At 38.9% G+C, this 23,410-nt stretch overlaps 2 protein-coding genes across 3 annotated transcripts in view; one reads left to right on the forward strand and one right to left on the reverse strand.

The window, feature by feature from the left end:
• The window catches only part of agxta (alanine--glyoxylate and serine--pyruvate aminotransferase a), a 491,885-nt gene that overhangs the window by 421,441 nt on the left and 47,034 nt on the right, over positions 1-23,410 (reverse strand). The window lies entirely within an intron of this gene.
• LOC110949334 (lysine-specific demethylase 4A) lies at positions 1,504-23,130 on the forward strand. 2 transcript variants are annotated; one of them, XM_022191300.2, is made up of 22 exons: positions 1,504-1,645; positions 3,179-3,343; positions 4,583-4,758; positions 4,904-5,018; positions 5,176-5,369; positions 7,123-7,172; positions 7,354-7,457; positions 7,675-7,812; positions 8,169-8,401; positions 9,482-9,645; positions 10,258-10,664; positions 10,984-11,083; positions 11,177-11,361; positions 12,075-12,279; positions 12,373-12,449; positions 13,408-13,463; positions 14,043-14,151; positions 15,758-15,946; positions 16,083-16,253; positions 16,760-16,879; positions 17,941-18,033; positions 19,458-23,130. In XM_022191300.2, exons 2-22 carry the CDS (start codon positions 3,206-3,208, stop codon positions 19,596-19,598), a joined length of 3,165 nt encoding a protein of 1,054 aa, XP_022046992.2. In that variant the 5' UTR covers positions 1,504-1,645; positions 3,179-3,205; the 3' UTR covers positions 19,599-23,130. The 2 variants fall into 2 exon arrangements, with proteins under 2 accessions (XP_022046992.2, XP_022046993.2); XM_022191301.2 differs by having other exon boundaries at positions 10,987-11,083.

Here is a 23,410-nt window from a genome sequence, read left to right on the forward strand (position 1 = left end):
TGGTGCGAGATGCCGGCCTTTGGACTGAAGACTGATGGTAAAAATAATGGATATGCACAGTCCTGTCTCTGTTTCCAACCTCATTCATTTCACTCTTATGTTGCCTGTTTAAGTGTCATTTCATATTTAGAAAGAAAGTTTCAGTGAACATTCAGAGTAAATTTAGGGTCTCGGTAGAATCCATTAATGATACATATTTTTAGTTTTTTATTATGTATGTATATCTTTGCTTGAAGAACCCTTTCAATGAAAATCTGTTATCTTTTACTTCGTTAACATGTCCATATGGGTTTTTTTTAATAAGCAGTCAGCACCATGGCTGAACATTTCCACCTTAACGCTGCTTATGATAGCTTTAAAAAAAAGGATTCAGACTTCTAGAGCTTCATAAAAAGCAACTTACCCACACCCTTTCTTTCTTCTACTTTGACAACTGAAGCTCATTATTCACCTGGTTAAATCATGCAGCAATTGTCCATTTAAAGTTTGTTCAAAACACAGCAGCAAGACTCGACACAGGAAGTATATTTCTCCAGTCCTAAACCAGTCTCGAGATGGTCTTGCTCCACACTTCATTTAAGAACTTTTAACCCCTGGTCCTGCAGCCTAACCCCTCCGATTAAAGTATCAGCTGTTGTTAACCCTCTGAACCCCAAAACCTGACAGCAGCTATTTCTCAGAACCAGAAACTAAAGCAACAGGAAGAATCATTTGATTTTCAACTTTCAGACAGTCTTTCAACTGTTCCTGTGGGATGTTCCCTCAATGAAACTAGCAAATTCAGCAAAATCACTTAATTCTTATTTTTGAAATGATCTAAAAATAAAGTGCTTGCACCAGCTGCTGTAGGAAACTTTGAACAACAGTCACATGGCAAAAAAGTTCGACAGTTTTGATCTGCAGGCTGTGTTTATACAGAACAGATAGTAGATGATAAGTGAGACTGAGAAGCAGATACAATACTTGATCAATGATATGAATGGAGCATGATTAATCAATGGTACATAGAGAAGTAAGCTGCTGACAGAGACATTCAGCCTGGTGAAACATCTTGGTAGAGTTGATATGCACAGTCGTGTGAAAAACAACTATTTTGAAGTGATTGTAAAAATGTGAGCAGTAAGAGATAATATCTGGCGCCACTAGTGGCTTTTTTTTATTATTCTTCCAGTGTCTGTAACATCTGTCAGCATTTTAAAAAAATTTACATTTTGAAAGATAAATCAGCAAAAAATAAGTAAATTTTATGACATTACAACTGTACCATACTATGCAGAAGGTATTTTTGAGTTGTCTCTTCCTGTCCTTGTTGTGCTTGTTTCCATAGAGGTGCAGGAGTTTATGTTATGCAAAAGAAATTAGCCCAGAATGACTAAACCTATGGACTAAACTTGACGGGAGCCAAAAACGCCCAGCTTGGGATTCAGAGGGTTAAACCAGGCATGGGCTGGCAAACAGAGGGTTCTGATTGGCTGTTGGGCTACGGAAGCCCCTCCTCCAGCCTTCTATGTAAACAAACACACACTGGGCATGCGTCACTGCAATAATGGAGGACTGTCTTTTCCAGCCGGACTGATGATGTCTGTATTTCTACTCTTTTATCCGTGAACTTGGAAAAAAACAACTCCTCTGCATTTCAGCGTGTGTAAGTTAAAGTCTGTCACTTTAGAAACGGTTCGCGTGCAGAAAAGCGGGAGTAACTTTAAGTTTGTGCAGGAGAAACTGACGGTCAGCAACAAGCCATGTTTGCTAGTTGGTTAGCTGAGAGAGGAGGCAGCTGTCACATCTCCGAGTCACACTTCGCTTCTGCAATAAACTTCCGTCGGCTCTGACAGCACGACTCGAATTATGTGCAGATGTTGTTTACTTGCCGTTTCCTCTTGGATATAAGAAAGGCTTTGTTTTTTTGTTGACGTCACTTTTAATTCGAAGAACAAGCTATCTCGCAGTTAGCATGTTAGCTAACGGTCTAGCTAAATATTTTTCCGAGCAGCTTCGCTGTCAGTGGGCCACACTGTCTGACCGACGGCGCTCTTAACCAATGACACGACGAGATTCAGGTTTCTAGCCAATCACAGTGAAGCTCCCACTCTTCGCCGTTTTGCTGGTTAAGTCCGTAAAGCCAGATAGCTGTGAGCTAAAAGTTAAATATCTTTTCGGTTCTTTTAATAAGCATCATATAACTAATGTAGTCAAATTGGAGGTATATTAGAGAAATTCTTTTCCCAATAAAATAGTTTTTCATTTCGAAAACAGCCCTGTACATTCTTGGTTTTGTGTTAAAAGAGTAAATAGTGTCTTCAACAGTATATGCATTTATAACAGCAGTATTAAGTAAACAAACACAGATATAAAGAAGGTTAAAATGACAGTAAACTGCTTCTCGTAATTGTCAGAGTTCCATCCATTTCTATTACCCATAATAAATCTCTTAGATTTGTTTCATCTTGTAAAAATTGAAGAAGAACGAGACAGAAAAAAGCTAGTACAACAAACAGCATATTTTAATTCCCATGTGTCAGTTAACATTCATTTTGGTATTTCGAAAACACTATTAGGCAAAGTCTGCATTGTTTAATAACAGCAGTTATTCTTCTGTTAGATTCTCTGTAAAGACCAGATCTTTCATATCGCTCATAAAGGTTCCTCGGACTTTTTCAAAGCTTTCTGTTTATCTTAAAATCAGTAATGCATGATTTGGGGAAATGGATAATAGGATTTGATTTGTGAAATATCTTTTAAAGTCACACTGTTAGTATTTTTCACGGTAAAACGTAATGGAGCATTACATCATGAGACTTGCTAATTACACTGTTTCAAATTGCAATTTTGAATTAAAATCGATTACTTGTTGAGCAGTACTTTCATTATTTATGTATGCTATTTTGTTGTAGAAGTATGTTGCAACACAGTTTCTTTGAATATTATACTTGTCTACGATGTGATTTCAAAAATATTTTGATGAATCCTTCTGTCCTATTTTAGCCAGAGCTCCACTGACTTCTCAAATGGAAGTTAAGAAATGTGCTCAAGATGTTCTATGAAGTCTGTCAAGCCGACGCAGACTGACTGAAAGAGGAAGTGCTTTGTTTGAAGTGAACTAAACTCTGTTATACATGTAACTGTCACAGCCAGCGCAGATGTTTTCATGATCGTGTCCATGTTTTCCACCAATCAGAGTTGAGGTCAAAGCAACAATCTCAAGATGACCACAGACACGCCAGCCCAAAGTGTGGGCTCCAGGATCATGACGTTCACCCCCTCCAAAGAAGAGTTCAAGAACTTTGGCCGGTATATTGCCTATATGGAGTCTCAAGGAGCACACAGAGCTGGAATGGCAAAGGTAAGTTGAGGATTATACCAAGTCTTATTTTTGCACATTAGCAGAAAGGCAGCAAAACATGAAATTGCAAGCAGTACTCTGTTTATTGCAATATGAAAGTGCAATAAAAGTATTTTGCCCCTAAAATCAGTGAACTATTGCAATACAGGATCAGGATTTAATTATTGATCAAAATAATTGGGATTGTTATTTTGGCCACAAATATGCAGCATGAAGACAAATCCTGAACTCATCTTTAAGTGTTAAGTTTGTGGGTCAGATTTGCATTGTTTGTTGTTGGGACAGTGATCTGTTTGATCTTTTTTAGACGTTCAGTTTGGCTCTGTAGTTATTAATTAGACTTTTTTGTGTCTGACTGTAGGGATTATTATTACTATTCAATATGAATCATATTCTTGAGCAGGTGAAGTTGTTGGAAAACCAAAGAAACTTTGCACATGCCCCAGAATTGATGATTTTTATTTGTTTATTTTATTGCACACCTACAAGTCTTCAAAGTTGCAGCTCCCACATTACATTGTACCTGCATGTGTCAAATAGTTGTCAGATGCATCATGTCCAGATGTACGAAAATGCCTCCTGGAGCTTTGTTCTAAGTCCCACAGGAAGTCAGTCATTTTGAGTTTGCTGTGCCATTTGGTGTTGCTTTTCCCAGTTGAAGCCCTTATACTATATATATGAAACTCCTGCATAATTAATCTCAACAATTTAAAATGTAGCTGGTGTCATCTAGAGATCTTTGTAATACGTTATCAAAAACTTCCCAAGGGCTAACACATCTGCATGCCAAAATTTAATTCTAGTTATAGTGACACACACTGGACATGCACAAGACATAAAACAACGTAATGCATGTTTTTTGTATGTTCTCCATTACCACTTGTTGGACACAGGAATTGATCCAAAAATGCAATCATGTCCACAAATGCACAGAATTGTTTGCTATAATCATAAGTTGTAGTCATTAATTGTGAACATAGTGAACAAGAGGTTTAAAAATTCATGGATGAATGCACGAGTGGACATTTGTAACTTTGTCTTACTCTTAAATGCAAATAGTGCAATACGTTATCTGATCTTGCATCCTGCCAAGAAAGAGAGTAGCAGACATTTATATGGAATCTTGAGAAAATGTCAGAAACACTCAAGGCGGTAAAATGAATGAGCACTAACACTCGTCTTGATAAATTAAGACTAATGCAAATTTTTCACAGCACTGATAACATCATTCTGTTGCAGGTTATTCCACCTAAAGGCTGGAAACCGAGAAAGACCTATGATGACATCGATGATCTGGTGATTCCAGCTCCCATTCAGCAGGTGGTGACCGGCCAGTCAGGACTGTTCACACAATACAACATCCAGAAGAAGCCGATGACTGTCCATGACTTCCGCAAGACATCAAATTTGGACAAGTCAGTGTATTTTATGAAACAGTGAATGAAAGTTCTCTTTTAAATGTTTTTCATACGATGTCTATGAGATTAAAATCTCTTTAAAATTATATCCCTTCACATTTTAAATGGTTTTCACTGAATATCTCAACATTTCTCTGTCTAGGTTCTGCAGTCCACGATATGTGGATTTTGATGAGCTGGAGAGGAAGTTTTGGAAAAACTTGACTTTTAATCCCCCACTTTACGGGGCTGATGTCAGTGGAACACTATATGATCCAGTAAGTGGTCATAGGTTGGATACATATGTACAGTTTTGTGCCATCTTTAGTACTGATCATCAGTACTAATCAGTTTTACTGATCAGTTCAACGTACATGGGTTCCAGACTTACAGTTTTCTCCTGACTTACAGCCTGCTTTGAATCCCTCTCTGCAGGATGTGACTGAATGGAACGTCGGCCATCTCAACACCATCCTGGACATTGTAGAGAACGAAAGTGGCATCAAGATCAAAGGAGTCAACACACCATACCTGTATTTTGGGATGTGGAAGAGTGCCTTTGCATGGCACACAGAGGACATGGATCTGTACAGCATCAACTATCTGCACTTTGGAGAGCCAAAATCCTGGTACAGTCACTGAAAGATTCCCCCCCCACACACACACACACACACACACACACACACACACACACATCACCATGCTGCACCTTGTTTCTGCTTCTCAGCTTGTTTCAGCCGCAATGAGTTTGAATAAGCGCTCCATAAAACTATAATGACACTGTCAGTCTCACTACAGATTATACACTGATCGGCCACAACATTGAAGCCGTAGTAGGCAGCAAGTGAAGAGTCAATTTTTGAAGTTTGACAGGTGTTGTGCAATGTTCCCAGTTTGAAATCGATATTACTTGTCCAAGAAAGGCCAACAAGTGAACTGGGGAGAGTCATGATTTCCCAGAATGATAAATAAACTTTTATCAATAAAAAATGTTTTAAATGCTTAATTTAAAATAAATGCTGAATAAACATTTATCATTCTGGGCTCATGTGGTCTTTGTTGGCAAGTCTTGCTACTCGTCAACCATCTTGGTAATGTCCTGACTGTTAATTCCGGCTACAAGGCTCTTCTCTAAATGAAGAACCATAATTGTATTTTCACTGGTCAGCAGGACATAAAGCCTGTATGTGTACAATCACCGCTCAACTCTGATAATATCCACTTAAAATGTTCAACATTAGGTACTGTTTTTACTACTACATGCATACAGTCGCACAATTTGGCTTGATTGTACCAGTTTGGCTGTTACAAAACCTACAATTGAATTCTGGAGGGAAGGGACCAGACGTATGTCATGCAAACACCATCTTTTGCATCACAGGATTCTTGCACATATGTTCAGGAGTCTTTAAGTGGCCTTGTAGTGTCTCATCGGATCTTACAGGAGAGCTGCTGTAGCACAACCTGATATAAATCTTAATGCTGCTGTGATATAAATGTATTAGAACACACTGAGCATCTCAGCTTGCTATGTATGAGGTTATGAGGCTGTGTTGGGACAGTGGAGTCAGTGTCCATGATCCTCTGCTACAAGCTCTGTTAGTGTTAGAAGTGGACTCTGGAGCAGTAGAGGAAGGTGGCCTGTTCAGAGAAATAGCGCGTTTGTTTACATCATGTGGACAGGCAGGTGAGTTGTTTTGTAGGTGAAGAGATGGCAGCAGGATGCATTATGGGAAGAATGTTAGCTGGTCCCCATAGTTTGATGCTCTGAGCTACTGGGAAATCTTAGTTCCTGCATTCATGTCGATGTTACTTTGACACATACAACCTACTGAAGCACTGATGCAGACATCTTCATGCAACAATATTTCCAGATGGCAGCAGGGTGATGCTGCCTGACAGACTGCAGACATTATTCAGCAGTGGTTTGAAGAACATGAAAAACACTTGAAGGTGCTGAGGTACTGACCTACACATTATTAGGCAGACTGGTTTTAATGTTGTGGCTGATGAGTGTCAAAATTCTCATACATCTGTAGTTTTTATTCTCACCAGAAGAGGGCAGTAGGCAGCTAGGAATTAAAACAACTTGGGGGAGAAATGTTTATAAATCATTTTCAGCGTTGTTTGTGATGGTACCTGGATTGTCCAGATTCATTCTTATTTACCAGAAGATAAAACAATGATTAAGCTCTTTTCCTATCAATTTCTTTTGTTGTTGATCATTGTCTTGGTGGTCTTTGCTTTATAGTATTGCAGCAGCTCTGTGATAAATAATGTCCTTTGTGAAAATATTCTCTGATTGGTTTGTTCAGACGTTACAGGTTTTCCCGCCAATATCACAACTACCATTTGATGTTTTTGTCTTTTCTTGCTCTTTAGGTATGTTGTCCCACCGGAGCATGGGAAAAGACTAGAACGACTCGCCAAAGGTAAGTGATGTAGTAGTCTTAAACCCTCTGTGAGCATTGACCATTCATAGTTTTTATATTCCAGCTTTAACCTCCAAAGACGTAACAGCAGTTCTGTGTACGTTTAACAGCTTAACACAGAGTACCTGAACACATAGAGGGTCACTGTACTGATGATGTGGATGGTCTCCTGTATTTCCAGGTTTCTTTCCAGGGAATGCTCAAAGCTGTGAAGCCTTCTTGCGCCACAAAATGACTTTAATTTCACCCTCAATCCTGAAAAAATATGGCATACCATTCGAGAAGGTAATCTTTGATTTTATATACTGTAAAAAAGCATTTCTGTGCTATGGGTTAACAGTATAATGTAAGAACAGGAAAATGCTTAACACAGGCAAAAGAAAAACCTTATGATTAAATCAGTATAATGATGAAAAACTGAACATTCGAATTCTGAAAATGATGTGTCAGCTATCACAATTCCATCTGGCTTTTCTCTTTCTTTATACATATATATATTCAGGTCACTCAGGAAGCTGGACAGTTCATTGTGACGTTTCCATTTGGCTATCACGCTGGTTTCAACCATGGCTTCAACTGTGCCGAGTCCACCAACTTTGCCACTCAGCGATGGATTGATTACGGCAAACAGGCAACACTGGTACACCCAATTTACATTTAACCCTCTGAATAACAAGCAGTTTCTGGGCATTTTTTGCTTCTGTCGGACTTTTACTTACCGGACTATCTCTTAGTGACTCTCTTTCTGGGTTGTTTTCTGTTGTTGTTTTTTATTTTTTTTTAAATAAACAAAGTCTGATTCCAGCTTTTTAACTGAGGATTTTTGAGTTGTGGACAAAAGATATTTAGGGAGATCACCATGAGCTACAAAGTTTTATATATATCCTTTTTATTTGAATAGCTTGAGAACACTTTCACCCATATCAATGACCACAGCTGTTCTCAAAACATTTTCTTTGCTGCTCTGACGACCATCATTTTGTGTTCTCCTTCCAGTGTTCGTGCCGTCAGGACATGGTGAAAATCTCCATGGATGTGTTTGTACGCAAGTTTCAGCCCGACCGTTACAAATTATGGAAGGCCGGGAAAGACACTGCTCCCATTGATCACTCCAAACCCACACCGGAGGCTGCAGAATTCCTGAAAGAAGAAAAGATCGAGCCTAAAACAGAGACTCCCAGTGAAGCTGGATGTGAGGAGCCCACTGCTCCTGTCCAGGAGGACAAAAGGTCTGGATTTACACTCAGTCCTTCTGTCCTACTGTCTGAGGGAATTGTTGGGCATTAAGAAAAGAAAAAATATCTTAAATCCAATATTATGAATACCAAGTCTTACATGTCCTACAAAAATGTTTTAATTTCTTTTAAAAAATTGAAGTTTTTAAAGTGGGACGATGGGGGAAACATTTAAAAGTTGCATTTGAATTAACTTCAGTCTTGCTTTTAAATGTGTTTTGGGGTAAAAAATGCTCATCTGGTGTGTTACAATGTGGTTTATGGGTTAAAGTGGCATCACTTCTTCAGCATCTAGAGGTAATATAAATAATAATATAATATAAATAGTACATGATTTTATCTGATATGAGTGATTGCAAGTGTTGTTGTTTTTTCTTTTTTTTTAAGATGTCCGCTAAACCTTCTGATGGCTTTCAGGGTCTAGAGAGATAAAGGCAGAAGTACTCTGAAAATAAGCACGTAACAGTAGCATTTTAGGTTTTTTATACTGCAGTAATCAGCAAGGCCGATTTTCATTCTGTTTTTTGCCACTATGGATATTAAATAGGTCTTTAATTGTATTAATTAGGGTCTTAAAAAGTCTTAATTTCAGTTGTTGAAACCTGAAGCAACCTCTGCAGCTGAAAAGTCCTAATGGCTAATTTTCCCATTCATGGCAAGAGTACGTCTTTGAGGGTTGTAGAGCGCTTGTCTATCTTTGTATGCAGTCTACAGCTAAACCCAGTATAAAATATGAAATGCATGAATTTTCATAAGTTTTATTTAGATGATTTGCATAGTGATGTGCTTAAAAAACATTGAATGTTAATACATATTTAAATCCTAAATTTGATTGTAAAGATTTAGTAAAGTAACTTATCAGTCACTTTGCTCATTGAAGATGTTAAATTTGGCTTGTAGATTTATGGCTTTTGTGTTTTTATAACAGCCTTATAATGTAATCTGTGTTTAAAATAAGCTGACAAAACCAATCACAGTCACCAGTGAGGGAAACTACACTGCTAAAATGTATTTACTCTGTGACAGTGGTGAGTCCTGTCCAACATGTCTTCTTTGCTGTCTCCTATTCATCAGCCCGAAGCTTGAGACTGGTACGAAGCGTCAACTTGAAGCTGTTGAAGCTGCTGAAGATGTCAAACCTGAGGTGACAATGAAGGAAACTGATAAGGTGGAGCCAAAGAATGTCAAGTTGTTACGCAAGGAGTCTCCAACTAAAGTCACCGCCAAGCCAGATAAAGGTACCACACTGTTCATAAAGAGTTGTTTTTTTTAATATTTATTTTCATTCTAATTTCAAGGGGAATTTAATTACAGCTTATGAGAGCTCTTGGTTTGGTTAGTCATACCGTGGTCCTCTTTTGACCTGATTAGCACAGTACTGGTGCTGATCTTAGAGTCACTTCAGAAAGTACTCAGACTCCTTCACTTTTCGCTCACTCTATTGCAGTGTGAATGAAAAAAATAGTCTCAATTAACCAGAATGACAGAGGTGAATGTATTACAAATTCTAAACTGAAATGTCTAAATTTTGAAAAAAAAATTTTTTTTGACAAAAAAAATTAATTGTAGATTTAAGCCCAAAGTTAGTTAAAACCAAATTTTGACGTGTATTGAATTTTTATTTTACAAATAATTTCCTTCTGTCTGGAAATTACATATAAATTAAAAAAATGACAACTATGTATATATATTATATTATATTATTAGTTATCTGAATTTCCTTTCGGGGATGAATAAAGTGTATGTCTTCAGTGGCATTTTGGACCATTCTTCAACAGCAATCTCCAAAAAAAATTGTTTTATGAATGAGCCAGTACTTTAAGTAGATTCAGTAATAGCTTATCTTTCAGAAACAGTGAAAGTCAAACCAGAGCCGAAGAAGGAGAAGGACATCAAGCCACAGTCCAAATCTCAGTCCAAAGCAAGTACCAAGAAAACTTCAAACAGACGAAGTCCTTCAAAGAAAGAGAGGAACGGCATGTCTGCCGTTGACGTCTTTCCTCCTGAACCTGTGGAGAACCAGGTGGTGGCTCCAAGCTCTGAGGACACTGGAGGCAGTGAGGAGCCTCAGCTGAGCAGCAGCTGCAGTCCAGCACAAAAACTGTTTCAGAGGACATTGAGCCCTGCAGACGTCCTGCACGTCCACAGCTACGCCAAAGGAGACTACGGAGAAGGGGAGGTTCTGCCCAAGGAGGAGAAGAAGATTGAGGGGAGTGACAATGAGATGGAGAAAGACAACAGTCATCTTAACAAACCAGTGAGTAGATAACATTACACACAGTGTGTACAGTACATCACCATGTTAATGGACCGTAATAATAATCACTCTCCTACTTTACACTATTGTAAATCTTTACTTGCATTTGAATAACACTTGTAACAGTAAAGGGGTAACTGACTATTTACACTATTTGGTTATGTTCTCCTTCATGCTTGGTTTGAGACATGGTAAGATTCTGCTGCTTGGAGAAAGTACAGAAACTACTGATGCAACTTCGAGGCCTCGAAGGACACAAAAAGTGCTAAACTACCAGTTAGTTCTATCCTGAATGCTAACAGCCAGTATTTTTCTCCAGCAGGTGGCAGAGGTGGTGGCTGGAGATGAAGAGCAGGAGAATGATCTGGGGCAGCTGCCAGGCCACCATCCGCTCATAAAGGACGGCATGAGTGATGAAGGTCTTTCACAGCAGAAACTCTTATTCTATTGTTCACTCTATAGTTGTTATTTGATCTGAATGAGTATCACCATCTTTGCTTTTTGTGCCTCAGAAGCTCCAAACGAGGCTACTCCAGTAGAGGAGGGTGGTCTGGAAGGGGAAAACTGGGCTAAACCTCTGACTCACCTGTGGCAGAGCAGACCTCCCAACCTGAAGAAGGAGAGGGAGTACAACCAGCGCATCGGCTCCAAACCTCCATACTGCTCCATCTGCCTGCTCTTTCACACGTACCAGCAGGTACTCACTCACCTGTCATCTATTGAGCCAAGATATAAAACATGTACTACGGAGACCAGCAGGAAACAAGGAAAAAATATAGTGTATAGTTTTTTTTCTATCAGTTAAGATAAGCCTATAGTTTTTAACAGCAATCCTACGTTACAAACTGGACCTGTAGGTTTTGACAAATTAGAAACTTATTAGGTTTGGTTTTAGTGTCCAGATCGACTGGTTGGTGGATACGTTCTCTTTTGAACAAATTCTCATAGATCAGAAAATTTGTGTTTTTGCTTTCATATGTAGAAAGGTGCTACATCAGCAGCCTTCTGGAATTGATCCATTATTTTTGCGGCAGCAGAAGCAGACTACCTGTGAACACCCACACATTTATGCAACTGTGACTCTTTTCCTCTAAAGCAGCAGTGCACTTAAAAATACAGTGTTTCCTTTGGTATAAATGTACATAAAATAGATGCTTTAACAGCTTCAGATCAAGCATCTTATCCAGAATAAAGATTGCAGAGGTGTCATACGTTTCGTCTCCACTTCCACTTAAATGCATCATATTTTGCCACCGTGTAAAGAGATTGTGGAGGATTAGAATGTGGATGCGTGAAATGAAAGCAGTCAGTAAAGGTTTGAGTCCAAAATGCCAACACTGCAGATGTGCAGTAGCTGTGAAGCTTTAATAGAAGTCCATATTTGTTTGTGTGTGCTGTGCCTGCTGTCAGACTGAATGTGCGAACAATGTAGACACTCCTGTCATGGTGGCCGGCGGACGCATGCGGACCAAACCTCTGATCCCAGAGATGTGCTTCACCACCACGACAGAAGAAGACTCAGAGTGCGAGGAGCAGCCCACCACCCCTCATCTGGAGGAAGATGGAACCAGCCTTCTCATCAGCTGCTCCCAGTGCAGCATTCGTGTTCACACCAGTATGTACAATGGCACGCTTCAACTGAGAATGCTGGTTGCACATTAGTAACACAGCCTGCCTTTGTAACTGTGTCTGTTTTTGTATATTCCAGCCTGTTACGGTGTGGATCCAGCCAGTGTGAGCAAAGAGTGGAAATGTGCACGCTGTAAGGCCAACGCCATGACTGAGGTCAGTGAACACATGTGGCTGGATTTATTCTACTTGGTGTTTATCTCAAATATTCAACCTTAATATTCTTTAAAGATGAGGATTATTTCTATGATTACTGATCTAACACAACCCAAATATCCCAAAAAATATGTAAAGTATGCATTCATGAATAAACCTATATCTACTCAGTGCTAAGTTTGCTTTTGTCCCCTTTTAACATCAAATCTCACATTGTAAGCTCATGTACTTATTTTCCAGCTGTAAAGCTTGTTAGTAGTGCAGATATCGTTTAACTGACGAGTTCTGCAGTCCTTAAGAAAAACCTGCCAGTGAGCTTGAAAGGCTATCTTTAAAAAAAAAAAAAAAAAATCAAGGGCCATAAATAAATTCTTAAAGTATGACCATATTTTTTTTAGCTTTCTGAGTCTGTGAACATGTGACATGTGGTTCAACCATTAAAAACCAGATTTAAGTGTTTGTACAATGAGCTGTGATCAATAGTCTCATGGCAAAAAAAGGAAAAAATTCAAAGAGTTTCCAGGTGAACTGTAAGCTGTGTTTACACAACAGGTATTCAGGGGGTTAAATCAATTTCAAGAACATATTTATGCACAAAACTATTTCTAATATATAATAACAGGCTTGTTTGGGGTTTTTGGCCCATTTTAACACCAAAGCTTATGGATGATAATAAGGCCAATGCTGAAGACTTCCTTTAATAATTTTGTCTTTTGTCATTGTTCTTCTACCAACATTTAATGTTCTTGACCCAGTGCACCACTCCCTATTTTTCTTTGTATTTTTCTTAATTATTAAAAGACATAAATCTGTAGTGCCGAACTTGTGTCTCCTGCTTCTGGCACTGATGGATACAAATAAAGTTTTAGTTGACTGCCACCAGATACAACAGGGAAAGACAGATTTTGCCTTTTAATTCTTGTCTGGACAGTTCATTGATGACGTGTTGTTTTTGTAGAACTGCTGCCTGTGTTCGTTGAGGGGCGGCGCCTTGCAGAAAGCCAACAACAACAAGTAAGTAGTTTCAGAGGCTTCAGGACCATGAGGAAGTGCATCCAGCTATTTCACCAAATGTGCACTTCATCCTAAAGACATTTAGCTATTCTAATCAAACTGATGCAAAGTGCTGTGCTGAATTACACTGTTTTTCTTGCCTTAACAACCAGTATGGCAGTCCTGTGTCCAAAACCTAAAACAGATCTGATTGAATGCTATCTCAGAGTACAGAATGTAATGGTGGTTGATCTGTTATTGACTGACAAATAACAATTATGTTCCAACAATCAGGTTTCACGTGATTTTGGCTGATAATGTGTACAAATATATAAAGCAGGCTGCACATTGTCATCAGAAGGTGGTGCTATAGGCTACATAAAACAACAAAACGATGACCATTCAACTTTAATTTATTTTTGGGAAAGAAACAGCAAGGAGCCATACATGGCGAGAAGGGTGTGTAGAGAACAAAAAAGAAAAAGTTGTGTTCATAAACCTTATGTTTCAGCAGTCAGTCACACAAGAAAATCATCTTCTGCACTCCAATAGAAAATGGACTCAGTGATCAGTATTTGAACAGTGCTGTGTGTGTTCCAGGTGGGTCCATGTGTTGTGTGCAGTTGCTGTGCAGGAGGCACGTTTTGTCAACATCACTGAAAGAAGTCCTGTGGATTTAAGTGGGATCCCTCTGCAGAGATTTAAGCTGGTGAGTCCACACTTTCATGACAGCCGAGTCACATAAAACTAGCGGGTAAATAAACAGAAGAGAAGCAAACTGTTGAGTGCAGATGATTTTACGGGGTAGATGATTTACTGTATCATTTCCACAGTTTATCAACAGAATCATGTCTGTCTCTTCAATAGAAATGGGTCATTCTGTGCGAGCTCAACTAACCCTCAGTCCATGCCAGGGATTTTAATGGGACCCTGTAGAATCCTCAGGCTCTAGATCATATACTTTTTAGCTGTGAGTTTTTGAAGCGTGGCCCTTCAAAGCTGCAATAGTCACTTCCTTTCCACACTTACTTTTTTGAAATGTCCAGTGAATATTTACTTTTACAACACAAAGTTTCACAGAATTTAAAAATGATCCGTCTTATGAAAATATTCAGTGTAAAATACCTTATAAAGTAAAATTTCAGCAACATCTGTGATAATCTGATTTTTTTTTATGTTGGACCAAATACATTTATGGTCTTGCAGCTATATTAATACAACACAGTACCAAAGTTTGATAGCAAAAAAGGCAGGAAATGATTATTATTTTAGCTGTAAAACATCCAACAGAAGCTGTTCAGCTGCAACTGACCTCGTGGGTTTCATGAACATTCAGCTCAAATTTCATCCTAAACCAGTCCGGTGAGAACTCAGTGATTGTTTAGGCTGGGAAGGAACCACAGATTCCAATTCATAATTAAAACTGTATTTGTAGTAGAGCTTTAGGATTTTACAGGGTCCCATGTATGTAATAGAAGTTGTTGCATTTTTTTTTTTTTCAAGAAAGTGTCTGAGGTTTAGGTGAGTTTGTGAGTTTTTATCATATTGAAATGCATAGTGACAACAAACCTTTTTATGAGGTTCAGGATTAAAATACTAAAGGTCTTAGTTTGAAAATACTACCTATGCAACTGTTCATTTTATGTTAAGTCCCTTATTCTAAATCTTGTGTGTTCACCTTTTATTTGCCTTTGTAAGATCATTTTTGAAAAGCACAAATAAATCCAAAAACATGCATAATTATAAGAAAACATACTACATTTACAGGCTTTATTGTGACTTATTACATGTAGACTCTTGGGTATAAATCTTCCCCCTTCCCTGCTGTTATCTGTGCTTTATTGTCTTGAACATCTCCTTTCCTACAAAAAACAACAACCTCTGAGCAGCGCAGATTCTTCTAGCTGTGAGACAGTCATCTCATACCAATCTCTACACTAACAGACTGATTTAGACTTTCCTGAGGGCGTGAAATCCCAAAGTTTAGCTTTAGTATACTGTATCTTTCTTTACAAGTAACCTTTGGCCGTCTACTTTCATTTTGGACTGTTATGAAGTTATTCCTGACATTAATGTTACTTAGCGACAGGTGATATAACCTGCTGCCATAAGCGTTTGTTATTTAACTGTCAAAGCAACAGTCATCATCTGCCAAGCTGCTGCCTAAAGGTTCTTTTAACATTTGCTAATAAGAAATCAGTAATGATTGTCACCAGTTTCTCCACATATCCAGCTGAAACACTCGCTCTGCAGTCATAGTCATTTCAACCAACTCCAGTTTTCTGAGCTCTAGCTTCTGTGTTTTCATCTGACAGAAATGTTACTACTGTAAGAAGCGGATGAAGAAGGCGTCTGGCTGCTGTGTCCAGTGTTCTCATGGCCGCTGTCCCACTGCCTACCATCCCACCTGTGCCCAAGCTGCTGGAGTACTGATGCAGCCAGATGAATGGCCCTTTGTGGTCCACGTTACCTGCTGTCGACACAAAGGTCCCACTCAGATTGAGGTAAGGAGCTGCTCAGATCTGGAAACCTTATATTTAACTTTGCTTAACTGCACATTTTTCACTTTTCTTTGCCACTGTATAACCATGAAGCCTTGGAAATCCATATAAATGCTATTTCCTCTGTCTCATCTAACAGCGCAATAAAGCAGCCATGCATGAGCTAACCGTAGGACAGAAGGTCATATGTAAGCACAAGAATGGCCGCTACTACCAGTGTGACGTGGTGCAGCTGTCTAAAGAGACATTCTACGAAGTCAACTTTGACGATGGTTCCTTCAGCGATAATCTGTTCCCCGAAGACATTGTGGTAGGTTTTGTTGATGTAGCTCTAAGTGAAAGTTCTTTAACCCTTAAAACATCCACTGTGTCCTTAGAGGTTACTGTGATAACAGTTCAGCCCTTTGTGTCAGGTTTAACACAGAGCTGTAGTTTTTTGGGTATTTGAAGGTGGTTTTTTTTACAGTAGTTCTGTTCTTACTGACAAAAAAAAAATCTGTCTGTAGATGTGGAGCTTAAGAATGACAAATTTTCCTTAGACAACATGAGCTCTGAATGGCCCAATGGTAAAGATATGTTGAAACAAACCTCCCAAGAAAAGTGAGGACTAAAAATTACAACCAGATGAATGTGGGTTTTTTTTAAAGCCGTATGTATTTCTGTTGCCTTATATAGTTCCTGTTTTTACTTTCTTATCTGAAATGAGCTTCTGTAGCTTTCTCACAGGTTTGGTTGTACCAATAGAGATTAATTTAATCTCAGGCGATTCATGCCTTTATTGAGTTTGCTCAGAACTCTGCATTTTTTGTCTATTAGAGCCGAGACTGTGCTCAGCTTGGACCCCCACCGCAGGGAGAAGTGGTTCAGGTGCGATGGACCGACGGTCTGGTGTACGGGGCCAAATTTGTGGCAGCTCATGTCATTCAAATGTATCTGGTAAGAATTACTTTCATTCATGTACTTGATTTGTGGTCCACAATAAACCTGAAGAACATGAAGAGCATTTCTGAATCAAGGCTTAGAAGAAATAAATGAAAAAGAAAAGCTAAGCTAGGAGAAGGCGACAGCCAAGATATAATATGTTGTGCCAAAGGAAGAGCTGGCCAACGGCAAGTTGAGCAGTGACATTACTCTAAATACAACCTTTAAATTTGTATGTGGTTAAAATGTATTTTGCTGTTGACCTTGTTCACAACAGTTCATTCTTTAACTTGCCTAGAAGCAGTGTGCAGCATGCATAAGTACCTCCAAAGCCCCACTTGAAAGAAACAGAACTATCCCTTTAAAACAATTTAATGAGCAGCTCTTACTCTTGCAGTTTTGATTTCATTGGTAGTTTGCACTGCAGAGTATGAAATGGGCCCTGAAAGCTGAAAATATAGTAATATAAGCTCATTATAAATGAAAAAATGTCTGGTTTTCTCCTCTGTTGTCTACCTGATCTACTTTAATCTTGGCAGGTGTGCTGCTAGGGACCCGAGGACATGCAGTGTTGATCTGAAGTTGTTCAGATGGGCAGCATCCTTTTTTGTCATCTGCTCATGGCAAAAAAATGTTTTGTTACAGTTCCACAGTAGTATCCACAGATGTGTTGTGTGATCTGTTCAGAAGTTTTGGATCACTTAGAAATGTCCTTATTTTTGAAAGAAAAGTAGTTTTTATGAATGAAGGTAACATTTCCAGCAACCATCACTCCTGTGTTCTAATGCTACATTGTGTTAGCTAATCATGTTGAAAGGCTAACTGATGATTAGAAAACCCTTGTGCAGTTATGTTAGCACATGAATAAAAGTGACTTTTCATGGAAAGCGTGAAATTTTCTGGGTGACCCCAAACTTTTGAACAGTAGTGTGTGTATAAATACATATATGATACAAAAGTGGCATATACATGCGTGGAGAGTAAAAGAGAGGAGAATTGCTCTGTCCAATAAAGCAGCAGCAGTGATTGCTGAGTTCAGCTCTCTGTGTCCTGATCGTGTTGTCTTTGTACTGCAGGTAGAGTTTGAGGATGGGTCTCAACTAACAACCAAGAGAGATGATGTCTACACTTTGGATGAGGAACTCCCAAAAAGAGTCAAGTCCAGACTGGTAAGCCAAAACTTTATTCTTTAGAATACAAGGTGCAGTCAAAAAGTTCTGGTTCTGTTGCTGATCTGCATGAATGGAGCGCTGCACAGACGTACTCCTGCAACAGACGTTAGCAGTAACTACTGAGTCAGTTCTTTGTGACATCACACAATCAGCATCGTACTTGCGTTGCACGTTTTTGTGACCACTGGAAAGTGCACGTGTGTTTTCACCGTGGACCCACAGTAACAGCACTGTAGCCATCTGTCAACAGACCGGGGATGATTCAACCTTTACAGGGAGGATCATCATTGGAGATAAAAGGTTTGTCTGTATCTCTGACGCAGAGATCAAGCAGCAGTTTTCACAGTAGACAAAACACATTCTGGATGAGAGTCCAAACAACCTGAACAGTGGTGTGATTGCATGTTGGTGTTCAATCATGGAAACACGGCAAAGTGAAAACACACATTATTGCTCATCACCAGATCTGTTTCCCTACAACTACTTCATTTTACCCAAACTGAAATTCTGGTTGATCAGTCACTTTCTGACACAGTTTAGAAGGTTCAGAGGGAGTTGCCGCCTATATAACAGGACTTTGAGGGAGCGTTCCAGCTGTAGCTGGACATTGCCACTGCTGGGACTGCTGTGTCATCATCAGTAACACTGCTTGGTGCTGTGCTTTGGACATGTCCAGCTGTTACGGTTTGAACCTGCAGAGCTTCTATAACAGATGCTGTTTCTTTAGAAGCTCAGCAATACAGCAGCTTCAACGGAACACTAAGCCAGCAAGACTGTTACTGCACACAAACAGCGCTGCATGCAGTCACAGCTACAAACATTAAAAATGACGGTTCAGGGAGTCTCTGTAGTCACAACCTGCAGCGGTATATCGACTGCATGATGCTGCATCATAGTACAGCTCACCAGCTGGGCGAACCCTCAGCTGTCTGTCAGGCACAAGTCTGCATCATTGCATTCAGGAAGAAAACTAAAAGGAGCTGGTCGAGCAGCTCTCTCTCTGAACTCTGAACTGTATGAGTCCATCCTTGTGATGACTGTTGTCACCGTGGCTGGAACCACTGTGATGATTATGGCTGTGACATATTCATTTTTACTGGTTGTAACTCTGACTCCAGGCAATGTGTGTGTGGATGCAGTGATGGTTTTGCTGGTTGTGTTGGAAGATGCTGCATTCCTGAACATTTGTAATAGTTTTGACAGATTTTTTTAAAAGACATGATTTACTGAAAATGCAGCCCATCACCAACACACCAACTGTCCATGTTGATCAGAAGGAATGGAAAGCAGATTACAAATCAAAAACTTCTCACTGTGACCTTTCAGCAGCTCTGTAAATAGTGACCTCATTTAATATTTATGAAGCCAGAGAAAGACACTAAAAAGACGTGGCGGTGTTGTCCCTGTGGTTGTTTCTGCAGTCCAAAGCGTCAGACATGAGATTTGACGGGATCTTTGAAGAAAGGGAGATCATCCAGGAGTCGAAGCGACAGAGGGTGATCAACTCCCGTTACAGGGGCGACTACATTGAACCTGTGATCTACAGAGCCATCATGGAGTAAACCCCGGCTGTCTGCCCGCCCATCCACACTCACACCAGCAGCACTGACAGACTGAACTGTGCTCACTGTTACCTTACCTTAGCAGCTAGCCACAGTGAGAGTGTAGCTCCACAGGACTTCCTTCAGGACCCGCTTCGGACTGTTCTCTTTTTTACTTCTCCTTCATCCACCTTTGTTTGCTTTGTTTGTTTGACTGCGATGTAGGAAACTGCAGTATTTTAGTTTTTCCACAGGACTCCACAGCTGCACCTAACAGAAGGAAGCAATATTAAAATGTTCAAGTAGCATTTTGACATTAAGACACCAATAAAAAAATGACAGGTTCGGTGTTAAATTTTACAGAAATCATTTCAATCAATTCTGCTACTCAAGTAATCTTGAGTTTTTAGGATATTATCGGCTTCATTTTATTTCTGCCGTTAGTGCCTATGATTTGGAGCCTGGCAGGTAGCAAAGATAAACAATGAAACATGGAATTATTCTACTTACTGTTTGAATTTGTTCCCAAAGCATACACACTTACCTTATTCATTTGAAGGTATATTTACTGCCTTACTAAGTTAAAATCCCAGATTAAAATCACAGCTAATCAGCATTCTTATCAATTTAGTGACAAATACTCAATGCGAGTTCCCAAAGCTTAACTTGGCGTATTCACATTTTTAAATGAAGAGCTGGGTGCTAGAATAGGATAAACAGAAATTTTCTGTTTACCAAACTGACTAAACAGTTAAAATGTAATGTTTGTCCTGATATCTGCCAGGTTCCATTTTCTAACGAGGCTAGACTGGAATTCTGACACACTAATTTAACACATTTAACTTTAGCTATCAATATGCACCACAAGCCAGGGTCACAACGTTAACAGAATGTAGAAGTGGTGCAGCGTCTCTTAAAGTCCAGCTCCAGTTTATGCTTCTCATGTATCAACACAGAGGAAATGATCAGTGTCTCTAAGTGATTATTAAACAGTGATGTTTTAAAAGTCTAAGGGTTGTTGAGAAAGTCTTAAGTCTTCTGTCTGGACTTCATGCTCACCACCAAATCATCTCGATTACATTAGGGAACTGAAGAACAGATATCACCTGGTTCGTTGAATTATAAATAACATTAAAAAAAAAATGCTTTATTTAAAATTGCTCTTCAGTGATCAACCTCACAAAATCGAATATTTCACACAGCAAAAAATCTGTAGTTTTCCCCAGAAAATAACCTGCCGTCTCTAAAATGTGTTTGTAGCTTATATGGAGCTTCGCTGATACACTGCAGTTGGAGCATTGTGGGAAGCATTTATTCAGAGTCCTGCTGTTCCAGAAAGTTGCTCCCGGCCTGTGCTAGCATTTGAAAATTAATCACTTGACAGTCATTGACATCTCTAATCAGGACACAGCACAAACTGAGATTGGAAGCTTGAGGACATAAGACCAGTTGATAATTAGTCCTGGTCAGATGAGCCTGATCCATGATCCATGACCCAGACCTACATATTTAATTTTAATTTCATTCATAGCTGTTAGCATACCAGGCTAAAGCAGCTAAGTCTTGTCTGTTTGCAACACTTGAATGATTTGCACAGTCAGAGAAATAAACTACCCGATAAATCACATTTAAAAATAACCAAACAACAATTAAAAACAAAAAAACTTATTTCCAGATGTTTAAAAAAAACAGCTCACTAAAACATGTTTTCCTGGCATGAGTTGTTGGAATCTATTGACAGTTTGACTCTTCACAGGTGCACATTAGATTATAAAATGGCACTGCTATTTTCTGTTAAAGGAATACTTTTACCACGTAGCTACTTGCCTCTGGTAGTCCAGAATGATGCAGTGTTTGTGCTTCAGAACTGCCTATTCTTCAAACACTGAAGTTACAGGGAGATTATTTTTAGCAGCAAAACCACCTCAGGGTTTTTCGGTTTTGCAGATCCAATTTGTGTACCAATGCCTAATCCAACCTGTTTTTGATAACTCTAAAAGAAACTTTAAGATTTTTGAAAATTTTTTCAAGATTTTAGCCAGATTTGTGCCCAATTTTTAAAAAGTTGCCCAAAAACGTTACCAAAACCGCATCATCTGACATTAGAAAAATGTCGAGAAATAAACAAGATCACAAATCTGACAGCTTTTGGTTCTTGATCCAAAGGTTTTTCCTGCATAGAGGAACTTCTAGCACCCCTGTAGTGAGGTGTTAGCCAGGACCATGAGAAAATCACCAGTGCCTAAATGGAAAAAGACTAATTTTTAACCAGTTTTGTTAATTGGGTTTTCATCCACTCAGCATAACAGACTTTTTTTTTTCTATGAAATGGTGAGAAGAAGAACAAATACATAGATTAAATTCAAATAACACAGATTTACTACGTACCTTTATTGAATGCAGACTGATTTTTGTGTAGCCACGCATTTTAATGAGGATTGTTTGAGCATGGAATTCATTTGTGACTTCACCCCCAATATGATAGAATAATCTTGTATAAGATCAACTTACAAACTTTTCTCTTGGCTTTAAGTTGTAGTTTGAAGCACATTTCAGTTGAATTCTTCAGTTTTACACAGAAAAAAAACGCATAGAATGGTTTAGTACTAAGTTGGCACGAGCAATTTACCGTATTTTAAAGTTTTTGAAAAACAATTCTCTATAACTTCAGTGTCTGCAAAATCACAGCACACACATTAAGGACAAATGTTTCTGCAGATGGATGAAGTATTTCTTTGTGGGACCAGTGCCATTTTACCCTCTGATGACAGCTCATCTTTTACTAAGAACTGCATTCCTTCATGTAGTAGATGAGAAAATAGCTTTTACATGTTGACATGTTTTTACCAGCCTATTTATTATGGTGCTTTGAGAGAGAAACCTCTGCGATGAGTTTGCAGTAATTCTGCAGAGGTTGTTGATGTATGTTCTATTTTTTCTACAGTATATAGATGAATTTTAAAGAGTCCATTCAGATTTTTAACGCGCTTCGTCTCGCCAGCTGTTTCCTCGCTCTCCTACTGAAAACTGTGTATTGCACTTTTATTTAAGTCCAGTTTGCGAGGATGTTTGAATAGTTGCCATTGATGAAATGTTTTAGAATGTTAATTGTACATTGATAAAATGTCTTATGGATTGTGCCGCCCTCCCTTATCGATCACACTGCACCTGTCACCGCGACGAGGTGGCCTTCATCTGCCTGTGAACTTGTTCAGCTAGTTTTATAGTTAGCTGTTGGCAGGTCAGACACTCTTTCATCGGTCCAGCAGAGAAGGAATTTATTTTATCGATAAGCAGAGTTCTACATGGGAAGGGGCCTTTTCTATTCTATTTTGTTGTGTTGTTTTGTAAAACCTGTTCCATGTATTTTCACAGGAGCCTGTGAAGTGTAAATGTCATGTAGTCTATTTTAAGATGTTACCTGTTGACCTGGGAGACGAGCTGTCCGTTCTCGTTGTCTCCCCTGCAGAAAAATAAATAAACAAACTTACAGATTATCATTCAAGCATTTTGTAAAATTTCTGTGTTTGTTTCAGTAAATAATTTTGCTTAAGCGCCATCTGTCTGTCTTTATTCCATATCTAAACACTAAAGACTCTCCATATAAAGTTTAGAAGCAATGAGGAAGTTACAAGAAAAGAAATAAATGATGACTATATTACTTTCGTTTCAACAGGAAACAAACCTGGTGGTGACAAAAAAGGTTTATGGAATGATTCATTAGTTAGGAATCTCGATGAAACCTTCAGGTTAATTTTTCTGTTTCATTTCTCAGTAATGAGAGCAAAGCTGGCACAGCCGAAACTGAACATAAAAACAGCGAGCTACTTCAT

Source organism: Acanthochromis polyacanthus, chromosome 4, assembly GCF_021347895.1.
Source record: "Acanthochromis polyacanthus isolate Apoly-LR-REF ecotype Palm Island chromosome 4, KAUST_Apoly_ChrSc, whole genome shotgun sequence".
Lineage (NCBI taxonomy): Eukaryota > Metazoa > Chordata > Actinopteri > Pomacentridae > Acanthochromis > Acanthochromis polyacanthus.

What these genes read in the sequence shown, in the direction of transcription:
- LOC110949334 (XM_022191300.2), top strand. Translation starts at nt 3,206, where the DNA reads ATGACCACAGACACGCCAGCCCAAAGTGTGGGCTCCAGGATCATGACG. An exon ending in TTTGGAGAGCCAAAATCCTG is followed by an intron (nt 5,370 to 7,122) that starts GTACAGTCACTG and finishes CTTGCTCTTTAG; the next exon opens with GTATGTTGTCCCACCGGAGC. An exon ending in GGACGGCATGAGTGATGAAG is followed by an intron (nt 11,084 to 11,176) that starts GTCTTTCACAGC and finishes TTTGTGCCTCAG; the next exon opens with AAGCTCCAAACGAGGCTACT.